Source organism: Haplochromis burtoni, unplaced genomic scaffold (assembly GCF_018398535.1).
Source record: "Haplochromis burtoni strain Fernald_Lab_line unplaced genomic scaffold, NCSU_Asbu1 Contig_121, whole genome shotgun sequence".
NCBI lineage: Eukaryota > Metazoa > Chordata > Actinopteri > Cichliformes > Cichlidae > Haplochromis > Haplochromis burtoni.
In genome coordinates, this window is record NW_024582482.1 from 1,235,369 (window position 1) to 1,262,357 (window position 26,989).

At 39.2% G+C, this 26,989-nt stretch overlaps 1 protein-coding gene across 1 annotated transcript in view; it reads right to left on the bottom strand.

Annotated features, from left to right (window-relative positions):
- The window catches only part of si:ch211-186j3.6 (neural-cadherin), a 313,671-nt gene that overhangs the window by 159,989 nt on the left and 126,693 nt on the right, over positions 1–26,989 (bottom strand). Inside the window, exons 8-16 of the mRNA XM_005929219.3 lie at positions 25,993–26,165; positions 20,018–20,186; positions 19,225–19,395; positions 18,552–18,724; positions 16,984–17,151; positions 13,747–13,996; positions 8,568–8,695; positions 8,166–8,352; positions 3,659–3,802 (exon numbers count right to left, since the gene is read on the bottom strand). Coding sequence (XP_005929281.1) covers positions 3,659–3,802; positions 8,166–8,352; positions 8,568–8,695; positions 13,747–13,996; positions 16,984–17,151; positions 18,552–18,724; positions 19,225–19,395; positions 20,018–20,186; positions 25,993–26,165 — 1,563 coding nt within the window. The remainder of the gene's footprint in view (positions 1–3,658; positions 3,803–8,165; positions 8,353–8,567; positions 8,696–13,746; positions 13,997–16,983; positions 17,152–18,551; positions 18,725–19,224; positions 19,396–20,017; positions 20,187–25,992; positions 26,166–26,989) is intronic.

Here is a 26,989-nt window from a genome sequence, read left to right on the forward strand (position 1 = left end):
AGAAATCACTTCAACAATCTCCTTCTTTTCCTCCTTCATTAACTTAACATTCTGCACTCCTCGCAAGGAAAGAAGAAAAATCAAGCATGCACACAAATTGCAATTCCCTGTTGTGGTAACATTATTCTGAACTCCAGCAGTCTTTTGCTATGTGTCTGTGTGTGTGTGTGTGTGTGTTGCTCTGTGTGTGTGTGTGTGTGTGTGTGTGTGTGTGTGTGTGTGTGCATATTAAGGCAAGCACTGATGAGGAGAAATTTAAAATGACTTCTCTAAGGCTTATTTTTACCGTTTTGGAAAATAAAAAATTATTTAATGATAAATAAATCTAAATAGTGAATAGCTTTGGTTTTTAAAAAGGATTGCGAGCGACTTGCTTACAGGTTTAATTCACTGGACGTTTTATCGGCAAAAACACTACCACTGGTAAATACACGAACACCATTTCTGCGCTGAGTGAAACTGAAGTGGTCTGAATCATGATGGAAGCCCAAAGAGTCAGCCCCCCCTTTTTAATGCAGCCCTGACAGTTAATTTTCCTCTCTTGTCTGTAACACAGGCACTGCTTCCGATTCCTGGGCGATCCCTAACTGGCACGTAATATGTTCCAGATGTGCACAATTTTTTTTTAAAAAAAGCCTAGAAGTGAAAAGTGGGGCCTGTCAGTGTAGGCAGAAACATTTTATGAATTCAATTTGAATTACAGGTGCAATTATAAACGACAGTTAAGGCAGAAGACTGGCTACAACATCTGGATTGCGGTGAAAAAAAAATTACTGCACGCAAGATCAGTTGCAGCAGTTGTGTTTCCTGTTTGAGTCAACAGTGGCAGATTGCTGGAAGCTTGCTGACAAATGAGCAGTGATCAGACTAACACAAATAAAACTGCAGGAAATGTGAGTCAATGTGTGGGTGTGGCTTGTAAGTGTAAAGCTCCTTGATGAATAACACTAGAAATAAATCTGTGCAAATTCCAGGCCAAATGAAACCAGACGCAGGTAAGTTTATATACTATATTCATAAACACCTCTTGCTACATTATCTTTTGAAGGTTTCCTTTTTAATTTTTTGAATCTTCTTCGTCATTCAATAGATCTTAAAAAGGAAGAAAGTTAAATTTATTATATAGCTGCTACAAGCTATAAAAAGCTTCTAGCATCTGTGTTTCTATTTCTTTTTCTCAGACGGATGATATTTTTCTGCCTTTCAAAAAGTTCAAAACAACTATTTTTTGTTTAAAAGTAACATGAACGGGCATATTTGTAAATCCGGTTTTAAAGTTTTATTACAGAAAACAGATATCAAAACTGAATACACTGAGTTATAAAATAGGGCTTTATGCAAGTTACATGAGACGTATTTTTAAAAGTACTATGCTCTTCTTGGTTTAACAGGTCACACTGTAGCAAGTCAGCCAGCTTGCTTTTATTGTCTTGTTGGTTATGTTATATCCATGTTTCCAATGTATTTACTAAGTTTAGTCACTTATTAATACATTAGTAAAAACTGAATTAAATAACGTGTAAAGAACTGAAACCCTACATATGGACACAAAAGAAAAGTCAATGTTAATCTCATCATATGGAAATAAATCAATACGATTGGCCTGTGTTGGCTGAAAATCCACATTGGTTGCAAAAACTGCATTTATTACTCTAATGAGGACCTATTATACACAGCTCTCTCTGTTCTTCAGGACATAATAAAAATAATCTACTTCTTTGCAGGTCTGAAAATTAGGTAAATACTTCAGAGGAACAGCACAACCCTATCATATTGGGGCAGCTGTAGTTTGGGAAGCAGAGTAAGTTATCTACTAAAGGGAAGGTTGTTGGATTCGATCGTTGCCCGTTCCGGTCTGCATGCCAAAGTACACATAATGCACAGTACCATGTTTGCAGTCACAGCATATCAGCATAAACATCTCATACCAACAAGAACATCAAGAACAGCGGTCGAGGGGTGATGATTTGGGTTTGTGTTGCAGCCAGAGACCTGGGCACCTTGCAGTCATTGAGTTGAGCATGAACTCATCTGTATACCAAAGTCTTCTAGAGTCAAATGTTAGGCCACCTGGCCGACAGCTGAAGCTTGGCCCGAGTTGGCTCATGCCATGGGCCAATAATCCCAAAAACCAGCAAATCCAGCTACTAAAAGTGTTTCGAACAAGATGTTATATCAAAAGATGTACTCAGTTTTTCACACACTGCTTCTGCATTTTGGCTTAGTTTTTATTAATTCAATTCAGTTTTATTTATATAGCACCAAATTGCACTTTATACTGTATGGTACAGACCCTACAATAATACAGAGAAAATCCAAATAATTGGACAACACATGGAGCAAACACATGGAGAGAGACAGACCAGGTAAGACTAGATCATTTCTATTTCCCCCCGATATGAAACCTGAAGTGAAAGCAGGTGTACTACTACTTTTTACCATGACTACAGCTTATTTCAGAACTGAGGGGTTGTGATATGTAAACCTATTCTAGTCCAAGAATCCAGGAATAAAAATATGGAGCTAGAAATGAACATAATTAGGTCCCCTTTGACCTTATGATGATGAACATGTATCAGTTTTCAACTTTTCATGTTCAAAAGTCAAATGAAACAGTGTTAAATAAATATAGAGGGAATCTTTCCGGTATTACATACAAGCTCTTTTTATTAATTTTTTAAACTCTAGTTCAGTTTCTTTATCTCAAAGGCATTAATTCACTCTGCTTTGATAGCCAAAAAAGAGCTACTGTTTCCCACACGCCTCTCTCTGCCCAAGTAAGTCCAAACGTGACTCGTAGACTCTCTTTCAGCTCGGTTTCAGTCACCCACCACTGTAAATAGCTTTGGCTGTTTATAGTGAGCATTTAATATTTTATTTTATTTACAATCTGTAGATTTTGTTCCTTGCTGTCGCTACCACTTCAGGAAACATGCATTAAATATTAGCTGTTAGAGATGTGTGTTCTTCCTGAGTGCAATTATGGTCTTGTCTTTTCTGTCATGAGCTGACATTTGCCTCTGGCCATGACAGCTGAGTTTCTTGGCGTGTTCCCCCACAAAGATAAATTTTTTCATTTTGGGACTTTGGAAAGCTCTTATATCCTAACATGGCTCCATAATTGGTGTTTTTAATTAGGGAAGTTCAGTGAAAGGATGAACCAGTCTTTAAGATGTCTGGAATTAAAAGTACCTGGTACATCAACTCAGGACCACCTTCTCAAATGTAAACAGTGTTTATTTTAGAATAAAGCCAATTTGCCACTGATGACTTTTAAAAAATGACAACATTAATAGCAAGAATTTAAAGGCTGTAGTAAGAATAAGAATCCTTGACTACAGTAAAGATGTTTTTTTTTAAATCATTGAAAGGTTTTATTAAAAGAGTTCAGTTTTCTGTTTCAACCTCTCGTATTGCAGTTTTTTTTAATTACATGTTTTACACTGCAAACCTTTCCTCAAAGTAATAGGGGGTTAGACAAAAGCAGTGAAGGGTGAAAGTTTTTCTTTGGTGAAGGGAAAGCAAAACACTTCAGCAATGAGCTGGAGAAAATGTGCTCAATATTGAACATACAGTGCCATCGCCATCATCACTCCTACATATCCCAAAATTCCGAAATGCACAAGTACATACAGAATCCTTTATCCGTGCCACCCACCTTCGTCCCCGTCGTTGGCGCTGACTGTGAGAATGGCAAAGCCCACATCAGCGTCCTCATCCACATCGACTTCATAGGAGGCCTGTGCAAACTCCGGCTTGTTATCGTTGACGTCGCTAATAAAAATGCGTACGTATGCTGTGTCTGGAAAAAAAAGTAAGACAGAGACACTATTATTAAGATGAGGCTGTTCTTATTCCATCACCTTTTTAAAAGGAAACTATCATTTGCAGTGATGCAGATAAAAAGGTAGACTTTTCTTCATGCATTCACAATATATATATATATAATTGTTGTCTTTCCGGTGCTTTTATATCTGCCATCTGTCTCCACATTTTCACTCTGTGTTACTGGTAAATTCAGCTGGTTCTGCTTCTTTACAGCATGCAACCACAGGCTGAAGCAGAGTATGAAGCACCCTGGGGGGATCAGTGTAACGCTCAGCAGTTGAGCAACCCAACACACCATATTTCCTTTGATATCTGTATCAAAACAAGCATAATTTGCAATACAGCTTTAAGATGAGATAAAATATTTAAACCAGGGTGGAAGAGTTGGTATACAGTTCGTGGCACAAATAGCAAGCTAATGCAGCCCTTGGAGCTATAACAAAGCAAGTCACAGATGCCAGAGCTTTTCAAGTGTCGGAGTCTGTCGGAGAGAAAAAGGTAAGAAGAGGCGAAACATGAATACAGGAAATGGAAAAGCAGATGTAGCAGTCATCCCCTTATCCTCCCTCTCATCTGTTAATGATGCCCACTCATCCATGTTTTCACACTTTCGTGCCATGCATGTGTTAAAACTATGAACCCAAATCCACCCCAACACGAGTTGCGAGTAGCAGCTTTGTGCCTGTGAAAACAGTGTTAATCAGAATTATCCTTTCTGACTAATTGACTGTCTGTTGTCTCTAGTTTGCAACATCTCTTGGTGTTGCAAAGCAATTTATGTGTGCTGGGATGATGTTGCTACCCGATATGCTGACCTTGCTTACCTGAAATGCTAAAAGTCTTCACTGGTATAAAAGTGATGAAACTCTTTTACAAAACATAACATAACATAGCATCCCACTTGTTAGCCAATGACAGCTGGACAGACTCCAGACCAGCAGAGACCCTGAATGGAACAAGTGGAAGAAGACGGATGGATGGATGGATGATGTACTACTACACCAAAGCCACAATTTAGAGGGGGAAGCAATATAAGCTCCTTTTTCTATCTTATATAAAGCTTATTCCGAACATCCACCAATCTAATCATTCAAAGCTGCTTTTTGCTGTAAGCCATAGATTGTACTTGTGACTATGGCTGAATTTCTCTGAGGACCAGAGGAAGCACTGTAATTCCTTGTAATTCCAGTTGAGATGAGTTACACTGAGTCCACATTAAGGCTTGTTAATGCTCTTGTCTTTTCAGCAGTCATAAATTGACTTTTTGACTACTGAATGTATAAAATTGCATATTCTACTTGAGCACTCAAAGAACTTTATACAACTTGCCTCTTTCACCCATTCATTTAAGCTCTTTTTTTTTTTTTACCTATGCTCTACCTAAGTGCTTTCTATCCAATACGCACACTCTGATGGCTGCATCAGACAGCAAACTGGAGTTCAGTGTCTCACCCAAGAATACTTTGGCATGCAGACTGGAACAGCCAGGGACTGAACTACCAAAGGACAGGATAAGCAATGTATGGGCCTGAAACTCAAAGCTACCTGTTCCCTAAAACATAGCCTGCTTTTAATCTAATTGAGATCTAAAATTATGAAATCAACATCATGCTGTCTTCAATTGCACTTAAAACTCATAATAAAGGCAATAAAATCATCAGTAAAATGTTTACTGAGGTCTGAGATCAAGTTAGCTAAAGGCACTTCCACACTTTTCTAGATCCTGACTATAAGACCTTTTTCCTTCCCAAAATATGATTGTACAAGAGCCTACACTATTTATTTATTCGGGACCAAATACTTCTCTCAAGTCTATATTTTCTGTGAGAATGAACCTTTATCCGTTAAATAATGTCCAATATGATCACTAATGTGACACTTTTCATTTAAACCAGGGGTGTCCAACTCCAGGCCTCAAGGGCCGGTGTCCTGCAGGTTTTAGATATCACCCTGGGTCAACACACCTGAAGCAAACGATTAGTTTCAGGCCTCTGGAGAACTTCAAGACATGTTGAGAAGGTAATTTATCCATTTATAATTTTGTGTTGGATATATGGACACATCTAAAACCTGCAGGACACCGGCCCTCAAGGCCTGGAGTGGGACACCCCTGGTTTAAACCATCTTTGCTATTGAGAAATGTATCTTTCATTTTGCAAATGTCTATCCAAATAAAAATCTGCCTTGCTGGCAGTTACAAGTAAAGCGTTACTGTAATCCAAAGTGTGGATGTACTTACATTACTTTAAGTTTTAGTCCATAAAAAGTGACCAAAACATTAGCATCCGCTGTACAGCCTGCATGGGAAGAAAACTTCTTTCTACAGTGAAAATTTAAACTTCAAATTCGAGCAAGTACCGAGCACGCTGCCACGGGAATGTGAAATTCACAGAGAAACCCCCGGGTCCCCCCCACTGACAGACCGCTGCTGGACTGGGCAAAGCTCCACCTGCCCCACTCCTGCTAAACAAGTGAAAATAAATTTAAGAGCAACAGGACTTAGTGCCGCTGAGTCTTTGATTTTATTTATTTTTTGCTGTGTTTTACTTGCATCTATTTGAAAGAGTGTAAACACGAAACATTATTTTATTTTATATGCTGAAATATGCAGAAAATAGGATTAAAAGTTATAGAATTTCTTCAAGTCAAAGACTGTTGCATATGATGCAATTTTTGCTTAATGCAATGTGAAAAAAATAAAAGATTAAAACTCATAAAACAATTTCTAAAAAGAGGCTTTCCATTTGATTCAATTTTATATGATGAAAAAATAGAATTGGGCTGAAAGGTCTGTTGCTTTATTACGTATTCAGGTTGTGTATAATGATTTTAAAAAGTAACTAAGTAACTAATTGCTTTTGAAAATAAGTAATCAGTAAAGTAACAGGATTACTTTTTTAGAGAAAAAGTAAGTAGACTAACACTCATGGCGCCTCCAGAATTTTGATGGCGAGAAGTGCTTCCACTGTCAGTCGCATGTTTTTTTCCCCACAAGAAAATCATGTGGAACCAGAGCTCCTCCCACTTTACATCTCTGTTACATTAACTTGTGGGTGTTTGCATCAGTGATAAGTATCTGTTAATTTGCCTGTCATCCATCCTCCTTCATGCCACCTCATTTATTATTAATATGACAGAAACAAATAAATAACTCTGGCAGCTTTCCTGCCGCCTCTCCTCTTCTTAATATTTAACTTCTGTTTATGTTGCCACAAATGTCAGTGAGTCAGACCGAGAGAGAGGATCTGTTAATAATCTATGATCATATTTATTAAAAATACATCCTGGTGTGTTTTTGCTGTTTTTCAACACCTCTCTCCATCCACCCATCTGTCTCAACATCTGTTCGTTTCTTCGTGTCTATATTCAGCCAGCGCATGTATGCATTTCATCTGGCAGCAAATGAGAGAGAAATAGAGAGATGGAGGGAGACGGGGTGCAAGAGAGAAAGATGGAAAGAGAAAGATGGCCTTTGGTCCTTTCGAAGAGAGAGATGAGCAGATGTGGGAAAGCGACAGAAAGGAAAACAGAGATTACTGCTGCCTTCAATGAAGATTTGGAGCTTCAGACTTAAGAGTACGGAGCAGCTATCTGCAGCCGTCTCCTCCTCTGTGCTCGCTCTATTTTGCAGTCACTATATGAGGAGCCACCATCGCTACACAAACGCAAAGTAGATTACGACTCATATCCATTACATCGATAGGTTTGCATTTCTACAATCTGAGCTCACGCAGGTTATATAAAAGTCATTAGCATAAATAGGTTCTGACTAAACACTTTTCCTGGTGTAATGTTGTTTCACCTGCTCTTCATTCAGTGCAACAAACATTTCTTAGCAGTATTACAGTCAATGCTAACAGTACAGGTGGGACTAAACAGACCCCGAATGATGTGATATTGTCACTTCAGTACAATATTATTGTGATTCTTAACATTTTGCAATATGTTGAGTATTGAAATACCATAGATTGCGATTGATCACCTCTTTTCAACTGCAAATTATGTCCTCAAAGATAAACTTTGTTAATATCCATTTTATCCAATAAAAAAAAAATGCACATTTTCTTTCTCCAAAATGAAATTGTCACACATACTAACAATTTAACTAAAACCTGCAAAATATTACATTCAAATGATTTTCTCCGTTGTGCATATCATAACTAGACTAGTGGACAGCTGAAGGAATTAAACCTAGGTCCTACCTGGCAGCTTTATATAATTGTTGTTATTAAGAGTCAGGCTCAGTACTGAAGAAACTTAGCAAAAGCACAACAGGAATCACAACTTAGTTATAGATCCAGTTACAAGATGTTCTGTGTAGTGTTGGTCTTATTTACCAGAGTTGGGCTGCCCATGCTTGCCGGGCCGCGCTGACTCCCATCCATCTACAGACTGAACCTCCAACAGGTACGAGCTTTTGGTCTCACGGTCAAATACGGCCTGAGTGTAGATGAACCCCAGCTCTGGGTCGATACGGAAATACTGATGGTCCCCACTGCGATCCTCCAGCAGGGAGTAAGATATCTGGGAGGTGGGGGCAGACACAATTATACAGAAGGCCAGATGCTAAAACTGAGTTAATTAGTGCAAATTTGCACAGCAAGGAAGAAGACCTCTTGAATAATGAAAAGCAGAATGAAAATAATACAGAGCAGAAATTCAAAAACATTCATTTCAACCAAGGATGCATCATTACTCTTTACAATGATTTGTGTGTAAACGTGTGGATTTGTTCTCACCTTGCCATTGGGGCCCAAATCCAGGTCATTAGCTGAAACCTGGAAAACCAAAGCTCCCGACTCTGCTCCTTCAGTGACCGAGGCCTCATAGATGGATGAAGTAAAAAAAGGGACGTTGTCATTTACATCTGGAGAGGGAAGAAATACAGATAGTGCTCAGAGTTAAATAAAAATGCTTCTCCATTTGAGATCTACTGGATTTAACAGAAATGTCACAGATAAGCGATGGGCTTTCTGAAGGGGACAAGCTAGTCTTACTTTTCACACTGATTATCACTGCTGCTTCAGAGGAAGAAAGAAGGTATAACCAGGGCTGCACATAAGTGTTCCACAGGTGCGCGTTCGCTGTCAAAATAAAAGACGCGCACCAGATAAGAAGTTGCAACACGCATTTGCGTACGTAAGATTTTCTGGAGGAGGACGGACATTTGCTCAGAACTCTTAAAGATGTTGAAGAAGCAAGCTCTGTAAGCAATTACTTTGGTGTTCCCCCACCGCCAAAGAAACGTCAGAAGGAGTTCAAACCGCAAAAGAAGCGCATATTCTCTGAATTTCCGGGAATACGCTCTTCTTTTGCGGTGGAGCAACTTCTTATCTGGTGCTCGTCTTTTATTTTGACAGCGAACGCGCACTTGCGGACCACTTATGTGCAGCCCTGGGTATAACAATATCTATATATAGCATAAAAGTCACAGAAGTTTAAAACAAAACAAAAAAATCTTGGTTCAAACAAGATGAACTGCTACAGCAGCGCTCAGTGTAAGATAAACTATGTTTATTATGTACAGCAAGTCATGCAAAGCTACTTGAGTCCAAAAAAAGGAAATGTAGAGCTGGAAATGAGCACAACAGACCTCTGACATCCTCACCTGCTTACAATAACTTAAGCTCCCTTTTCTCCTTCAAAAACAACTAAAGAAACAACAGTAATTTTATTCTAATTATATTTATTCAACTGGTGATTCACTGGCAAAAATACTTTTTGTTTCATGTCTGTGAAGGTTCTCAGTCATCCAGGTCATCGTAGTCGAAGGAGCTTGCAAAGAAAAGCGTCTGGACTTCTTTAAGTTGCTTGAAGACGTTTCACCTCTCATCCGAGAAGCTTCTTCAGTTCTAAGATCAAATGGTGGGGAGTCCCAGATTTAAACCTAGTGGGAGTAACCCCCCACAGAGGGACAAAAGGACCCCCTGATGATCCTCTAATCGCCTGAGCCAAGGTGTGAAACTGGGTGTGGGTCCCAATCAGCCAGGGTTTCGGGTGAGCTCATTGTGAAACCTGGCCCCACCTCATCATGCGAATTCCTGAGGTCAGATGGCCCAGGGTGTGAGTGGGCGTTAAGGCGTCTGGGGAGGGAACTCAAAACTGGATTATAGATGGCAGACAGTTGGTGTCGTAAGCCCTGCCTCTGTTCAAAGATGGTCGCTCACAGTGGACATAGATGGCTTCTTTTACTACTTTTCGTTTCCTACTTTCCACATGTTAGCGTTTGACTGCAGTTTGGCAGCAGTGTTTCTGGGCAGCACCAAATGCACAGAGCATATTCTTCCTCTCCTGGTTGCTTTACATTTATTTGTACAATTAAGATCTTTTAAACCTACACTTATATGCTTCTTTTTTTAATAAAACAAAAAACCCCAGATGTTCAGAAATACTCTATAAATTTTGATCACTTGTAAATGGAATTTGTGTTAGAAGCACTTTAGCTCCAGCACAATAAAGCAGCCTTCATGTCAGTGTCAGGTCACATGGAGCCACATGCAACAAACTTTCAAACAATCTGTTTGCAATTAGAACTTCATTTTATTTTGCTCTGTAATTAGCTTGATTTTTTTCCACAATTCGCATTGCTATTAACAGGCTGCTGCAAAGCACTGCTGCTGTAGACAAAAGTGAAGAGAAAAAGGTCACTTTGTTTTTAAACATCTGTAAAAAGAAATAAATAAAATAAAACACATTTTAATCATTGTGACAAATCTAAAATAAGTGCATCTGTGATAACTTCTATCAGAGTATTAGAAACCCCTGTGCAGTGCTGTTTGGTTTGTTACCTGAAGCATCTCACCAAAGTGGCTCTTTTCCACTTTATAATGCAAACATAATATAAAGTCATGAAAACTGAAAAAACCCAAAAACCAGTCAGATGAGGATTTGGTTTGACTGCCCTTTGGTGCCAAGTGTTTTCTTACAAAGGACCATCTGGAAAATGGAAAAGGGCAAGCAATATCTGACAGGTGACTAGATGAAGACTAACTTCAACCTACTGGATCAATGAAACACAAAACACAGAAAGCACTGAAAAGGAAAAACAAGCTGCAGTCTGAGGGGCTTTGAAAGTAAGCAAATTACGAGTCAAGTATGCCAATTTACCCAAACCATCTGTGGTTTCTCTGTAAGCTCACTGTAAGCTCACAGCTTAAAGACTGGCAAATCTCGCATGATTATGATGCCATAAAATCTTCTAAAAAACAAAAATGAAACAACTGGTTTGCAAAGTAACTGCTTTCAACCAATTCTCATCATCATAAGGGATGAGTATCAGCACAGTGGGACATAAAGTGGCGTAATCATGCTAGTCTTTATATTTACTGTAACAGCAACCAATTATGTCTTTGCACAGTTTTCAATATCGCAACTATTTTTCCCCAGTTTGGGACAAAATGAGGATCAAAGCGTGCATTAGAGCGCTCAATACTGGACAAAAAAACTGGGCTTTTTTTCACATCACTTACCTTGAACCATAACAAAAAGAAAGACAGAAAGTTATAAGCCAAAAGTTGAAACGCAGGCAGTACCAAGAACCAGTGAGGAGGACGAGAGCTTACGTTTTCCTCAACAGCGGAAGCCAGATTTTAACACAGCTGATTTAAGACCAAAAGCATTACAGAAATGACTTGAACAGAGCCACGCATTAAATCTAATGCTGCTTCATATACCTTTTTTCTTTCTCCTTTCTTCTCAGCAAATGTCTTAATCTATGAATTAAAAATGGGGCCTTAAATCCATTAGACCTCCCTCACTTCCTCAGACTGACTGCCTCTGGAGAAGTCAAAGAGCTTTCTTATTAAGACAGATAAGGGGAAGGAGGGGTGGGCGAAAAGAGAAGAGGAAAGTCGGGAAAAAGAAAGAGAGGGTCTGTGAGAATTAATTATTTCTTACTGGATTAAGACCAGTTCGAAATGGAGTATGTGTATGTGTGCATATGTGTGTGTGTGTTCATGCATGCATGTTACAAGGGAATTCATAGCTCGTGTCTGGTCAGCAGGGCATTACTATTAACTGCAACAGACCAAACTAATAATGGTAGAATAAAAATGATAGAGAAGAGTGACCTTTCATTGGAAAATGTGAGCTTTGAGTGACAGGGTGAGATCTGCAGTGGCAGCGAGGCACTGGGGTTAAGCATATATATGTATATATCTATGCTCACTCCCAAAAGCTGTCAAATTCTTCAAAATAATTTGGATTTGTGTAGTTTTAAACAACTCTACTGGAAAATTGGAGCTCAATTGGCAGACTTCGGCTGCCCTGCCATCTCTATTCAGTCTTTATTTTCTTCTGTGGCCTCAATTTAGAAAGGACCAGTACAACAACAGATCAATGCTGAATAACAAGACAACAATAATAATCTGAACTGAACTTTTCTATTGTACTGAGTCAAAGAGTACCACAGAAGATGAGAATGCTCAAAAGAAAACATGTTTTATCAGCAACATGCATGTAGAGCTGCAACTAACTGTTTTCACTATCAAATACACAACCTGTTTCCGCCTCAGTTTAGTTTGTGCGACTGGTATTGTAACACATTAACTAAACATCAGAGTCATACAGCGACACCGCATTCTTCACTTTTTTAGTGTAAAAAGAGGCTGCTGGGTTTAACAGAAACATTATGGCTCTGGTAAATTATAAAAAAGGTCACTTTGACAGCAAGTAAAACAATAAAAAACTCTTATTTAACCAACAAATGACCAAACCATCACCTTCATGTTGTTCTGTGCTGACTCTATAGCCACAGAGTGTGGGCAAAGCAGTCATGAACTCATTTTTAAGTGCAGTACTAGGTGTGTGCTGCTCATATTGCTTTATGTGCCACCGCTGGCTTTCTGCAAGCTGTTTATGTGTGTTTGCTACTCTCTCCCCTCCCTCTGCTGCATTTTTTCATAACACATTTGTTCCTATGGACATATTTATTATTTATACATATTATTTCTGGCTGCTGTTACAACCAAATCTCCCCTTGTGGGACAATTAAAGTATTATTCTATTCTATTCTATTTTTCTTTTTTTTTTTTACTATCAGATAACAATTGACAATGAAATGTTGACGTTAACGAGGTCGCTGCCCTGCATCGCTCAAATTTGGATTTTTGGAAGTTCAATGCTGACTGACAAAATCTACATTGACATAATTTTAAAAACAAAGACTGTGCTGAGAATCTATCTGTATTTACAAGTTATCAAGTTGTCTCATTGCACACTGTACTGTGAGGAGTATAGTATACCATTACCTAACTGTGTGATATTTAAATGGCATCATGCGCGATCTTAAATTCAACTTAAGTTATTTTATTGCAAACAAATGACTGTGTAACTAATAACTGATGAAATTACTAGTAATGTTATCAATTGTGTTGATGGTAAGTTAGAAAAGAAGGTACTTTTGGAGTTATTTGGACTTATTTCCCAAAGATGCATAATGACGCTTATTATCAAGTATTTTCTTGATTTTATTTTTCTGTATCTTGAAAACTCAAGAAAACTCGAGAAATTAATTCTGTTTGGAGCTTACTTTACGCAGCCTGACCAAAAAAAAACGACTCGACTGGCATTTTTTTGTTTTGTCACAGAATAGAAATTCATTCCTTTGCTGAACTTCCTCTCGCTAAATTCTTACCTGCTTCTGATTTAATGCATCTGTGTGACATTGTCCTTGTACCTTTAATCATACCATGTTTTAACAACATTGTTTTGCTTATGTTTACTGTTCACTTAACGGGCATTTATTAAAGGCATCTATTGTTAAAACAGTAAGTTTTAATAAATAAAATGTGACACAGGGAAGGCTAAATTATTCCACAGGGCGACTGTTGTGACAATTTCCATGAGATATCAAATGAAACATGTTACATTTAGAGATTCTAAATTACAAAAAGAAAGCGTGAATAAAAGAGGGCTTACCAGTGACATTGACATAGACTGTCGTGAAGGCAGCCAGTGGTACAGCAGCAACATTCTGAGCTCGAACCCTCAGCATGAAGTTCTTGGTGGTCTCATAGTCCAGGGGCTCTGCCACCAGGATAGATGCCGAACCATCCTCTCGGTTGGGGGTCAAGTAAAAGCGCACTGGCATGTTGGTCTCTGGGACCATGCCATCCTCCAAATTATAAGTTACTCTGGGATCTCCAAGAGGTGAAGTGGCTTTGATGGTCTTTTTGGAACAAAGATAAGAAAAGAGGGAAACAATAAAGGCAAAATATCAAAACAATGGGATACCTCACTTTTTTGTCTGCATGACACCACCACAGAGGGGCTGTCACATAAATATTAAAATCTCCACAGAAGGAAGTTTAGTGTAGCCTTCATCCATGTCTGGGAAGAAGTCTTTGAAATGGTCAAAGTCCACTAGTGGTTCCTCAGAAAACTCAATAAACTGCACAATAAATGATTTAATGAACTTCTTTTTTTCTCCTTGTTCCCATTAGATAAAGTGTCACTATAAATGAGTTACTCTGACTCCCTGGAAGTTGTCTTACCAAATAAACGACTGAATTCACATTTAATACCCACAACAAGGTTTGGGTATATTTGCTTCCACGTGTCGTTCTCATTTTCTCATATTTGGAAGTCACCCATAACGATTCTACTTGAGAGATGACCAACAGCACAGAAATCCAGAAAACCAACAGCAATTTGCATTTGGCAAATTTTTTACATGTTTCCAATTATGAACTCTGAGAGCTGGAAAAATGCTAAATTCCAGCAGTGACCCTCAGGACAGGAAGGGAAGTGTAAAGAGCTACTGCTGAGCTCCAATTGAAGGGTGCATTACAAATAGGGGGAAAACGATCTGCCCAAATGGGAAAAAAGCCTTTTACAGCCCACAATAATGAACACTAAAATAATAGAAAGTCTCAAACTGTTACACTAGACAACAACCCGCTGAAATGTTGTGGGATGAAAGGGAAACACTCTGCTCTTCATTCTGCTTTCTCCATAAACTAATTAAGGAGAAACTATTCAAAGCTGATGCCACATACACCCCAATTAAAATCAAAAATGCCATTTCGGGCACGATGCGGCTTGCCTATGGGTGACCTAGCTGTATCCATTCAACCTGCAGAGCATGGCAGCTACAATAATGAGACACCCTGCGAGGCATGCGGAACTAGCAAACATGTCTGACTACTATATGCCCCGATTTAGGACATAAAAACTCAAAATGTCCATGGCAGAGATTTAACAACCCACCGAGAGTCATTTTATCTTTGCTCAACGGTCAAATCAACACTGATCTGCCATCTCAATTTATACTCCATACCGCAGGGACCGCGCTCTGTGTGCTTCCCTTTATCAGCATCTCGAACAAACACAATTAAACACACACAGTGCCGTATAAAGTATTCTCCCATGTCTTTTTATTTCAACCCTTTGAGTTTGAATATTCATCATAAACTTTAATGGATTAAACTGCTTCCAAGAGACTCTTAGAAAATACTGTTAATGGCATGAAAAGCCATGTCCATAAATAACAAAGTGCTGTTGACAGGATACATCTGAACCACACAAGCAATGAATCAACAGATTTAAGGGTCTTTTGAATGTCTGCATTTTTCTGTAGCTGCGGTTCCTAAACCTGTAGCTGCACTGGCATCCCACACACTTCCTACACAGTTACACTCTTTTGTTGTTGCTCGCCATTAAGACCGACTGAATGCCTTAAAAACACATCAAAGCTGTAAAAAGATTGTGAGGGAAGACCGACACAAAACGGGCCTCTGCTCTTCTCTTCAGACACGTTTAGGAAGGGATAACATCAGGATTAACATGCAACAAACATCTTTGGTCAGCAATAATCCACAAACTTTGCATAATATGTTTTTAAGCTTGATGCCACGATGCCAAACAATGGGTTTTTTTTTATGTTGTTTCATAGTCTGTACAATCTTTAATCTTTATTTTTACTAAAACTGGGCCTTTTTTTCTCCAGTTTTTCCAGTTTATACTTGTGCATAAAAGCAGTATTTCCACATAACTCCTTTATTATTGAAGACCAAAGTAAAAAGCCCGCTGAGAAAATCCCCACTAAAACTTTTTGAAAAAAAAAAATTGTTACCATGAAAAATGGATTACAGTGTAGCAGGGCTTTGTGTACAGAAAGAATCTGAAAACACTAGCATTATACATGTGATAATTGCCCCCGAAAAACGAGCAGGAAAAGCCCGACTGCCAATTAGACACTAGATGAGTTTAAAACAAAAAAAGACAAAAAACAAAACGTTGAATTTTAAAATCAAAGTAAGTACTCCTTCAAACAAAGAAAAATAAAATTATTAACGTATAAATATGGATTCATGGCATGTCAAGTGCATCTTTTACATACATGTACATATCCCACTTAACATGTACTTGACATAAACACAACACAATTCATATATATAAAAACATACTGTGTAAGTACTGATCTATTTGTGTGCTCTGGAGGAAGCCTGACTCCTCCGTTCTGCATGTGCAAGTCTCCTTGGGCATCCATCAGAATGAGCGTGTGTGTGTCTGTGTGTGTTTAGAGGAACAGAATAAAGCTCAGTAGGAATACATGTGTGATAAAGCGAGTAGTAGAAAGTGCTTTTATTATTCAGTAAGAGTAGAAAACTATAAAACTATATAAAAGCCAGGCCATTACTTTTTAGTGATTAGATTACACAGTATCAACTAATTTATTTTGCATATTGTATGTCTGGTTATAGCTTCAGTCATCAAGTTTACTGCTGCAACTGTTTATTCTGGTGCATTCGTTCACCACAAATAAAGACAACCATCTCTTTAACATTTTTTTTTCATTCAAGTTGTCTTAAATGCATGACACAGCTACACACATTCATATCTCAAGAAATCAGGGGCATTTTATAGTGGTAATGAGGGAGGGGCAAAGACTGCATTCCCCATTCAGCTTTATCCACACTGGTTGAAGAGCAGAGCACACTTCTTCAAGCTTTAGGCCGATTTATCTGTTGTGCTGTACCAGAGACTAGAAAGAGAGATCATGTTTCTCCAATATTAGCTTCTCTTCACCTCTTCATCTTTACCTTACATATAGAGAGCCCCAAAGCAACTGGTGAGAATTGCTAATGTATAAATAAATTTGCACTGAACTGAATTCAAACCCATATGTTTCTGTGCAACCCCGGAGCAACATACCACGATGGGTGTGTCCCGGACGGTGTTTTCTGGTATGACTACGTTGTAGTTGTCTTTTTCCCACTGTGGAGGCTGGTTCTTCACATTGGTGATGGTAACAGCCAGCTCCACTGAACTGCTCCTGTTTCCTCCATCTGTAGCCACAATGTCTCTGGTAATGTAGGTCCTCTGTGGAAAGAAGTCCACACAGGCAAAAAGACGAGAAGGGGGAGAGAAAGTCACAAGATGTTGTATTCAGTGTGACCGAGGGGTGCGTAATCGTGGCTTCCTTACAGACGGAAGAACAATGTGAAACTAGATCAAACTGATTTCGGCAACCAATCCATTTTCCACACTTCAGTGCAGGATGAAATCGACGGTAAGCTGCATTCGGGTAAACATACTTAAAGATAAGTGTATTGATTGAAGGGCATGGCTCATTGTCGAGCAACGGAGGGGAATGGAGTTTTGCAACCCTTACAAGAGCAATTAGCTTTATCCACTGCAATCAGAGGAAATGATCTGTTCTGGCAAGTAAAGAGAAAAAACGTAACAATACTCTGTAACCCCAGTGTGAATGAGCTGTCATTATTTGGGGAAGTTTTGTCCAGAGCCTCGTGGTTTATGAACCAAGTTGTGGATGTTATGGGCAAGTTGTAATTTCATAATTCTGAGTGAAATAAAAGCTTTTCCAATAGCAATATTTATTGCAGTTACAAAAAAAGCACTTTTTATTTCAATCTTTGCTCTCAGCAATTAAGACACTGAGGCTGTCATGCTGGCAAATGATGAAGAGGTAAGCATGTAGGCATTGCCTGGATCTGTTCATTTGTACTCATTAGTAGGAAAAGAAGTTTATATTTTCAAACAGGGCCATGTTCTGGCGAACAATCCAGTGAAACCAAAAATACTGGCTTGGTTCCAGAGGTCAGTATAAGATGCAAGGTGCAGAGGTTACAAACATTCATTCGTCTTGGCACTGGAAGATGGTTCGCCGCTGATTTTGGGGCTTTTATCACTACAGCACTCATCTGAGGTGCAGACTTGTTTTGCACAGGCTACGTGGCAATTTCCTCTATTGCTTGTTCATGTTCCCACCAAGATTGTTTTTCTTGTTGGCAGTGAAGCAGGCAGAAGCAGTGAAGTGAGAGAAATAACAGAAATTCTCCTGCAGGCAAAGAAAAAGGCCTTAGTGAAGACATTATCACATTCACGGGCTGCGGTCTGCTGCTGGCCACAGGACTTCTGCCCCCTCACGGTCAACAAATAAAGGGCTGGAATGCAAATGTACTTGGATACTGGGAGAAGTAGCTTAGTTTAGTTAAAATCTGAAGTTCCCTGCTGCCTTTTTTATAGTTCTCCAGTAGAATTATTAAAGGAAGTCTCACAATTTCAGAGTTTTTCTATCATTTAGAATAGCTTGAGCTTGAAGCTCCAAGGAATCCTGCAAGATAAGTAGCTGCATAGGTTATTCATGTGTTTGTTATGCATCTGGAATCTCATTATGGACTTCCATAGGAACGGAAAACTGTACGAGTTAAGCCTTTTAAAAAAGAGCAAATGGTATCCAGAACATAGCTAAAGTGTACCTGCGAGATGGGTTGGTTAACGTACACCCAGCCTGTCAGTGGGTTGACCCTTAGGTACTCTGGCTGCTCATTAGACATGGAGTATGTGATGGCTGCATTGGTCCCAAAGTCATCGTCGTGAGCCGCCACCCGTAAGAAACTAGTTCCAATCATAGTATCCTCACGGAGGAAGTCTGTAGGAGAAGAATAAGAATAAGAGTGCTTTGCAATTCAGTGGCTCAAGAGACCTTAATTTGTAGTCTTTGATATTGCATCCATCAGCACAGAGGCAAGAGAGAAACTCGAACTTGAAACAATAAAAAAACAAAAAAAACAATAAAAACTGTAGACAAACTTTAGTAAACAAAACTAATTAAGAAAGGAATTCAGCAATTTGACAACAAATATGAAGCTTAAACAACCAACAACAGAAAGCAGAAAACAAAGACAAAAGAAACTCCCCAGTGACATGAAAAACTGAATACATGAGCAATTAGTAAAGAGCTCCAATTCTGTAATACTAAAAATTCTGCCATCATAGGAATACTAACACCAACACTGTTAGCTCATTAGCGTCAGTTTTTCTTGTCAAAATAGGGAGAATGTTTTTTGTTTTTTTTTTAAATCTTGTTTTTAATCTATATGCATGTGCTTTTATTCTGCGATGCAGCAGGTCGAGCTAATATCTACTGACACTCGTATCTGAGGTTCTCAAACTTGGGACTGTTGTCATTCTGGTCCAGAATGAGAATGTTCAGCTGACAAATGCCAATCAGCGGGTCAGCCGCCTGGTCAGTGGCAGTCACTGTCACCGCGTACTCCCTTTGCCGTTCACGGTCAAATTTCCTGGCCGTCACAATTACTCCTAGAAAGACAGAGATAACAAGGTCGATCAGATAGCTGAATCATAGCAAACACTGCTTGGTCTCGTGTCCCCCAGAGTACTTGTAATTTAACGCTAAAATGATTGCCTCTGCCTGCCTCGAAGCTAAACTTTAAACACAGTAGGGAAGATGAGAGGCACATTATGAAAGAAAATGAGACTTTTTCAAGAGTAGTTATCGTCAAGTCCAAAGAGAATTGTCTTTATTATTTATTTTAGAAATAATTTTTAGCAATGTAATTTACAATATCTCATGCTCTACTGTTGCTACTGAATAAAAAGCTCCATAACATATAGACATATTAATGCATGATAACGTTTAGCTCAACTACAGGTAAAGCTGCATAACAATTCAGTCCAATCTGCAGATACTATTTTTATATATAATGAATCAAGCTGAAACATGCCTGAAATAAGCTTAATAATCAAAAACCCAAAGTGGCTCGTGTCCAGCACTTTTTCCATTTATTCCCTGCACAATATCGACCACAGACTGACAGACTGAAAGGAACATGTTGTAAAATATTATCCACGTGGGATAAAAGCATATGTGTTGTCCTGCATGTGTATGTGTGTGTACACGAGTGCTTGTGTGTTTCCGTACCGGTTTCTGGGTGTATACTAAATGCAGGCACAGTAGAGTCTTTGTGCATGAAGCCATATGTGACCCTGCCATTGGAGCCTTCGTCAGCATCCACAGCATGAACCTGCAGAACAAATGTCCCCGCTGGCTGGTTCTCCAGGACGGATGTGCTCTCACGGTACTGCTGACACTGAGAATGAGTGAGGCAGGGAGGACAGGTGGGAGGAAGAGAAGACCACAGGAGTGAAAGTGTGAAGAAACTTAGATCAATACGCCATTCCATCCAAACAGTCAGCAAAAGTGTGTGGGAAGTTAAATGTTGAAAGGACAGATTTAAAATTACTACAGTAGTCTTTTACTGGGGGACAAAAAGTGTAATGTTGAAAATAACCACAGGAAAGAAAGTGGGAAGCCTGTGCCCAGCAAGTTTTCTTTTTCTTTAAAAAATATCAGCTTTTGCTTAACCTGTTTAAAGCGGAAGTGGTTGATACCGGGGTGGTGGAACAAATCTCAGATGCCATTAGGCAAACGCTCTCAAAAGCAGTTTAGCAATGTGTTGGTTGTTGCTTTTGTGTTTTGAAAAAGGTGATTTTTTTGGTGTACAGTGTGCATGTTTACTGCTAAGAGCCTTCAGCAGCGTTCAAGGAAACAGAAAACACAAAAAACGTCCATATACGGAGAACCCAGCACTCCCAACATGTGTGGATCACGCCCTGGAAGCCTCGTAGTGACCAATGCCAGGAGTGCCCTAGATATCCTACGGTCTATCAAAACACTGACCCTACAATGTGAATTAAAAAACAACAACAACAAATGTGTTTTAAATGCTCTGTAGGCCTGACAGTCTGACCCTTGACGACACATTCATGGTGGGTGAAAAAACAAAACAAAAAAAAACACCCAGTGGGTTCTGGGGAAGAAATGCCATCATGCTGCTAATCTGAAATGGAATTCTTTGGGCTTGGACATGGGACTCATGCACTAAAGACTTTCAGGGAACAAGAAATCATAAGATGTTTGTGTAGGTTCTCAGTTATCCAGGTCATGGCAGTCTAAGTCGCTTTCTTTCTAAGCTCTTTAGACTAAGTTACAATAAAGGTTTACATACACTGGGGAGGAACGTCACGGCTATTTGGGACTTATGGTGATTTCTTTGAACTTTTCTTTTTCTGGGGTGAAATAATTGTTCAGCATGCATCTTAAATTACTTTAAGACAACAAAAATTGGATGTACAGTACTTGCGTATAAAATGGGACAAAAGTACACATACAGGCTCAAATATGTACATACACCAACACTAATCTTTGGTTAAATGGCCTTTAGGAAGACAGGCCTCAACCACACACTTTTTGTAGCTACAAGCAAGCTATTGAGATAATTCTGCCTGGATATTTGACCCCTCTTCTTGGTAGAATATGTACAGGCATTTGGTTGCCCATGTGGGTCGCTGAAAACTTGGTGAAACCTTCCAGCAGTTACCATGGCAGGCTTGAGCCTTAGTGGCTTCTGGGTTGTTCCTGAACATCCTAACCATTTTCCTTTCATCTGAGGCTGACAGTTATGGTTTTCGTCCATATATTGGCAAAGTAGACACATCCCAAAAATTTGTACTGTTGAACAGTTGTTTGAGATTATGATCTTGGAATCCGCAGTTGTTTAGAAATGACTCAAAGAAACCTTCCCGACATGTATAAATCTACAGTTCCTAATCTTCACTGAGTTCCATGGACTTTCCCATTGTTGAAAATCCCGAATAAATTCCCAAATCCCCAAATCCCCAAAACTTGTGCAACTCGTTAAAGATGTATGCTATAAAATCATTCCACCTTGGAAAAAGAAGAGTTCAAAGAGATTAAAATTAGCCCCACATTACCATGACATTGATGCCCACGATGAATGGATGTAAACTTCTGACAACAAATGTATGAAAGACAGGTCAGTTTGATACCAAAGTTAATGTTTCCGTGCAAGCTTGAGATCAATAAACAGAAACTGAAAAGACACATGTGTAAGTCCAAATAGGACTTCAGGATCGATGCAAACGTAGCAGAAATTCCGAGGGTGGTGTATGGTTTCAAAAGACTTTAGACCTTTAAGAGCAAAGAGGGAATTTTAATAAGGCTTTCTTTTGTTACAGTAACAGAACTTTTTGATTGCACATCATCTGTGTGCCTGTGTGTTTGGAGTATCTTTTGAAAGAGAGATGAACTGAACTGGATCAAAGATGGACATAAAAATATTCTGAACATTTACTTTCAATGTAGACAAGCTCCAACATTATATTTCTAAAGATTCTATTATAATTGCTGTTGGATTCTCTGCACAGCACAGTTCTCTTTTCCCAAGGTACAACTTATAGATTCCCTGTCACCTTGATGTTTTGCACTGAGATCAAGGTAATGTGATTAGAAAAAAGAGGTAGGAGGTAATTTTTTGGACTATTCAACCATGTGTCGTGACAAACAGAGATCTGAAAATAAAATAGCAGGCAACTAAACAGAAACAGTTATGACACCCATGTCGGAGCTATTACAGCAATAATTCCTGCAGATAAAACTGCCAAGAGGAACAGCAGAAGAGTTTGTGCATAACATTTATGGCACTGTGTTCTTTTTTCCTCTCAAAATGCTTTTAGAGACATGTCTTTTTGCTATAAAATGTGCAGGATCTGCTAAATATGAAAGAAAAACAGAGAATACACTTAAATTATGAATCATTTGCTGTCCTCGGTTTTAAGTGTTGGAGGATCTGGAGTTTCCCGAGGGAAGGGTGATATACTGTATATACCCAGGAAGTGAATACTTTAAAATTCAACTCTAAAACATTAACACTACTCCCTGTTTAACACCGCATGCATTCTTGGAGTCATCATAGAGATTTATTCAGTGCTGTCAGTTCTTTGCGTGTTGTAAGGTAGCTGCTCCCTGTTGGCTAGCTCAAAGATTTTGTTAATCACAGAACTTGTCAGACACATAAGGAGCTTTAGTATCCCAATTTAAGCACCATTTCTGCTTTGCTCAATTTATCTTTATTGTATCTTTTTCTGTGGTCTTTTAACTTTCTCGCTTATTCTTTATCCATCAAAAATTCTTTTTTTTTTTTACCTGTTTCACTGGAGCATTGATGTTGATGTACTACAGAGACAGAGGAAAGAGAGAAATACCTCAGTGCTGCTGGCTGATGTGTTCCTTTGACACCTAATTAATTACAGGAGGGCTTTGTTAAAGTTGTCTCCTGTTACCTTTACTCCATGCCTACTCTCATTCTTTCTAGCTCATCTCCACTGCAACCCATTTTTCCATCATCCAGCTTTTTTTCATTGTTCTTCCAAATTTGTTTGCTTCCATAGGTTGTTTTGGGACTTTGAGGAAGATAAGAAGGTCTGGCTACAAGCATCTAATTTATCACAAGGGTCAAAGTGTCATTAGTTAAAAAGTTGTTAGCAGACAAGAAACGAATCCTCAGGAGGTCAGATGAGAGACTTCGTATGGAAAAACACAAAAATAAGCCTAAACACAAAAAAGAGATGTCAAAAAATGCACTGAAATGTGTAACTTTTTTTCTTTAGCTTTTTCAAACTACCACAATTTATTGTGAGTGACAAGCAGGCTTTGTTTGCTTAAGAGGAAATGAGATACAAATAGTTAAAAAAAAAATAAATCACTGAAAAGGAAGATTTGGCTACTAAAACAAACCCAACAGCCTGTAGAGGTGAGTCAGTTTATTCATCAAACGCAAGCAGCAGCGAAGCCTTCCGCTATGCCCGACCGGCTGTCGGGACACCCTACATTTTTAGCTAAGATTTGTATTTGAGAAATCAGAATTAGGTCAGTCGTGAGCCAGTACTTGTGAATGACCATCATTTAAGACCGTACTGTGAAACCTTCGTAACAGGACTTGGAGATTTTGTTGACCTCAGCTTGTTGTTTAGAAACATAGTTTCTGTTGCATTTACGTGAGGTTTCAGCTCTGTAAATACATGTAACATGTATACTTCAGAATATCACAAATAAAAAAGTCACTTGTTTGTTATAAGCAATTACATAAGTAACTGTAATGATCATAAGAATAAAACTGTTTTAAACCTTGTGTGTCCCGAGCTCTGAAGCTAATGAACTGCCTCTCTGAACCACTCACACTTTTTGTTCTCTCTGTTTCATTATGGAGTCCATATTTAAGCTACTAAATACGTACTGACCAAGAAGGCAAGGCATTGGCCATCGAGGACTGGATGAATATAAAAGCACATACTAAATTCTGTAATGACACTGAAGGAAATAAAACTGCAGTACTGACATGAAGGCTGCTATGGATGTGGCAGACTTCTTCCTTTCAGCTCCTGCTCCCTTACAATAAAAGGAGACAGTGGAGGTGTGGGCAGTGGGAACTTGGGATATAGCAGGAAAAAGTGGAAGACTTAGTGTGCTGCTGCGTGACCCAGCAGAAGCGTAGAACGGGTGGGCGGGTGAATAGATGACAGTGGGATGGGATTTGGTATGTTCTTACGGAGGAAAAAGTTGCTTAATCAGCACTTTCAAAGTTGGCTTGTTGGCTGGTTGTTTTTGATCACGCTGCTCCAGAGTTCCTTTTTTTATTGTTGTTTTTAAAACCGTGCCCTTTGAGACAGGCACTGTCCTGTGTTTTATTCAGTTTCACTCAATATGTTCTGCTTCTATAAAACACTGTATATGAGTGCAGATCAGAGAAGTACTAAAGCTTTAAAAATAAATCTAATCAGCTTATGTAACTTTCTGCTCCTGGGAAATGCTGGAGCCTCCACTTTGTGAGATCTTGCTTCTCTGTTTCACTACCTCTCTGCGTGCCTCTTGCTGCCTCTGTCTTGGTCCACTGATCCAGCCCTGAGTTCCACAGAGGCTACAGCATGTCGTAAGATTGGGCATCAAAACAAGATAAAAGGGCCTTTCTGCTTCAGTGTCCTGCTGCTGGCTTCTAGTGACACAGGAACCACCAGCGAACCTTGGATGTCTTCACTAACTGAAACGCTAATGTACAGCAGGGTTTTTCCCAGAATTTCCTTTTATTTTTCTCTATTTTTAGACACTAAAATGTTTTTTTTCTGTGATCATTAATTTTTATTTGCTACATTTTCTTTTCTTTTAACTCCAGGTTTGTGTGCTTTCATCATTTCAATTCTTTTTGACTTAGAAGAGTCGTTTGGGGGGGTGTCTGGGGATTGTCTGTCCATTGCTCACAGCTTTCTGCCAGCAGGGAAAAAAGAATGAATCATAGACTACGGTATGATGCCAGCAGAAGATTCCTGAGAGAGACAATTGAGCATACAGTGCACATGAAAAAAAAATGCCGACCAGGAATCCCTCTCTTCTTTTCTGTCTTCTCTCTTGGCTCTCATTTTGTTGCCTGTCCCTCTGTTTCTTCTTGAAGTGGAACGAAAAATGCCTCCACCCCCACCTCCACCCATGACAGAGTGAGCCAGGTTTATTCAGCATGGCCCCACTCCTAATCTTGGCTCGTGATACCTCAAGGGCCTTGAAAAGTCATCCCATTTAAAACTGAAACATGGCTAGTGAAGTAAAAAAAAGCAGGAGGAGATGTAGCACTTCGAGAGTGGCTCGGTCGGGATTTCTCCCACGTCCCTTGAAGCTTTAATTAAAAGACCATGATGATGTAGGAGAGAGATGAGAGAGCAGATATGAGGGTCAAGCTCACTAATCGCTCCTCCAGAGAGGAGAGATAGAGGCTAATGAATAGAGGAGATAGAAAGACAAAGACAGGGAAACAGGAGTGGAGGAGAGCTACAGGGGATAGGCAGGCGCAACAAGAAAAGAGTGAGACAGAGATATATTTAGAAGAAAGTAAAAGAAAACCTTGCATAGTGACTACTGTTTCTCCTGCCATTGTCCTAGGTTAGTGGTATGATTTGGGAGAGCCCCTCCCACTGCTGTTATCAAACCAGTAGAAAGAGAAAGACTAAACAACATTTAATGAGGCGACTGTGGGTGAGGGATCATCTTACCTTCTCAAAGACAGGCTTGTTATTATTCACGTCGTCCACTCCAACTATGACCTGAGCCGTGGATGACAAGGCCTGAGGTCCGCCTGAGGCATTGTCATCCGTGGCTGTAACATTGAGGACATATTCAACACCCTGGAGGCGAGGTGGTGGGCTGGAGCGCAGCCGGATCAAGCCTGCAACCAAACATAACGATGACAGTGGTTAACACACGCACACAGTCACACTCATTACACTCAGCTGGTTCAATTTTGAGTTTGAAAAAGTATAAAGTCATTATAGCACCCAAACTGGTAACATGTTTGTTTTTTAATTTATTTTCTCCTGGAGCTAAAATGTAATAAATTATATTTGCATAATAGATTAATTATACAAAGAACGGCTGCCACATATCAGGGAAGGTAATTAAGTTATTACACAACATGGTATGTTTGACAGCACGACAGGAGATAATGGACAGTACTTAATGCTTTTTTACCTATCACCTTTCCTCATTTCCTTTCCTACTTTGCTTTCCTTTTCTTTCTTTGGCCTCACCATTATGCACTACAAAAACCAGGGCTTATAAAAACTGTAACAGCTTCTTCTGCTTCGTGCAATAGAAAAAACATTCTAGAGATGAGTTTCTCTCCAGTGTGGGTGAGACGTAATTGTGCTCTGTCTCTATTACTTCGCAGAACTAAACATTAAGACCACTTACAGTGCAAATAATTATATTGTAACAAAGACACACATCAAGGTCTCTCATGTGTTAGTTGTTAAGCGAGCCATTGTTTGCTAGCACGAGTGGCCAAATCACTGTGGCAACTTTTTACTGGCAGTGAGTGAGAGCTATTAAATAGCAGTGATGGAATTTGTTTCAGGCTACAAATGAGCCTAAATGAGTGTAAACATATCATCGTATTAGCAACAACTATAAGTTAGCTTTCTTTTAGATTTTAATGTAAACTTAACAGAACAGATTTTACCAGGCTGACCCCAAATTTTGGGTTAACATTTC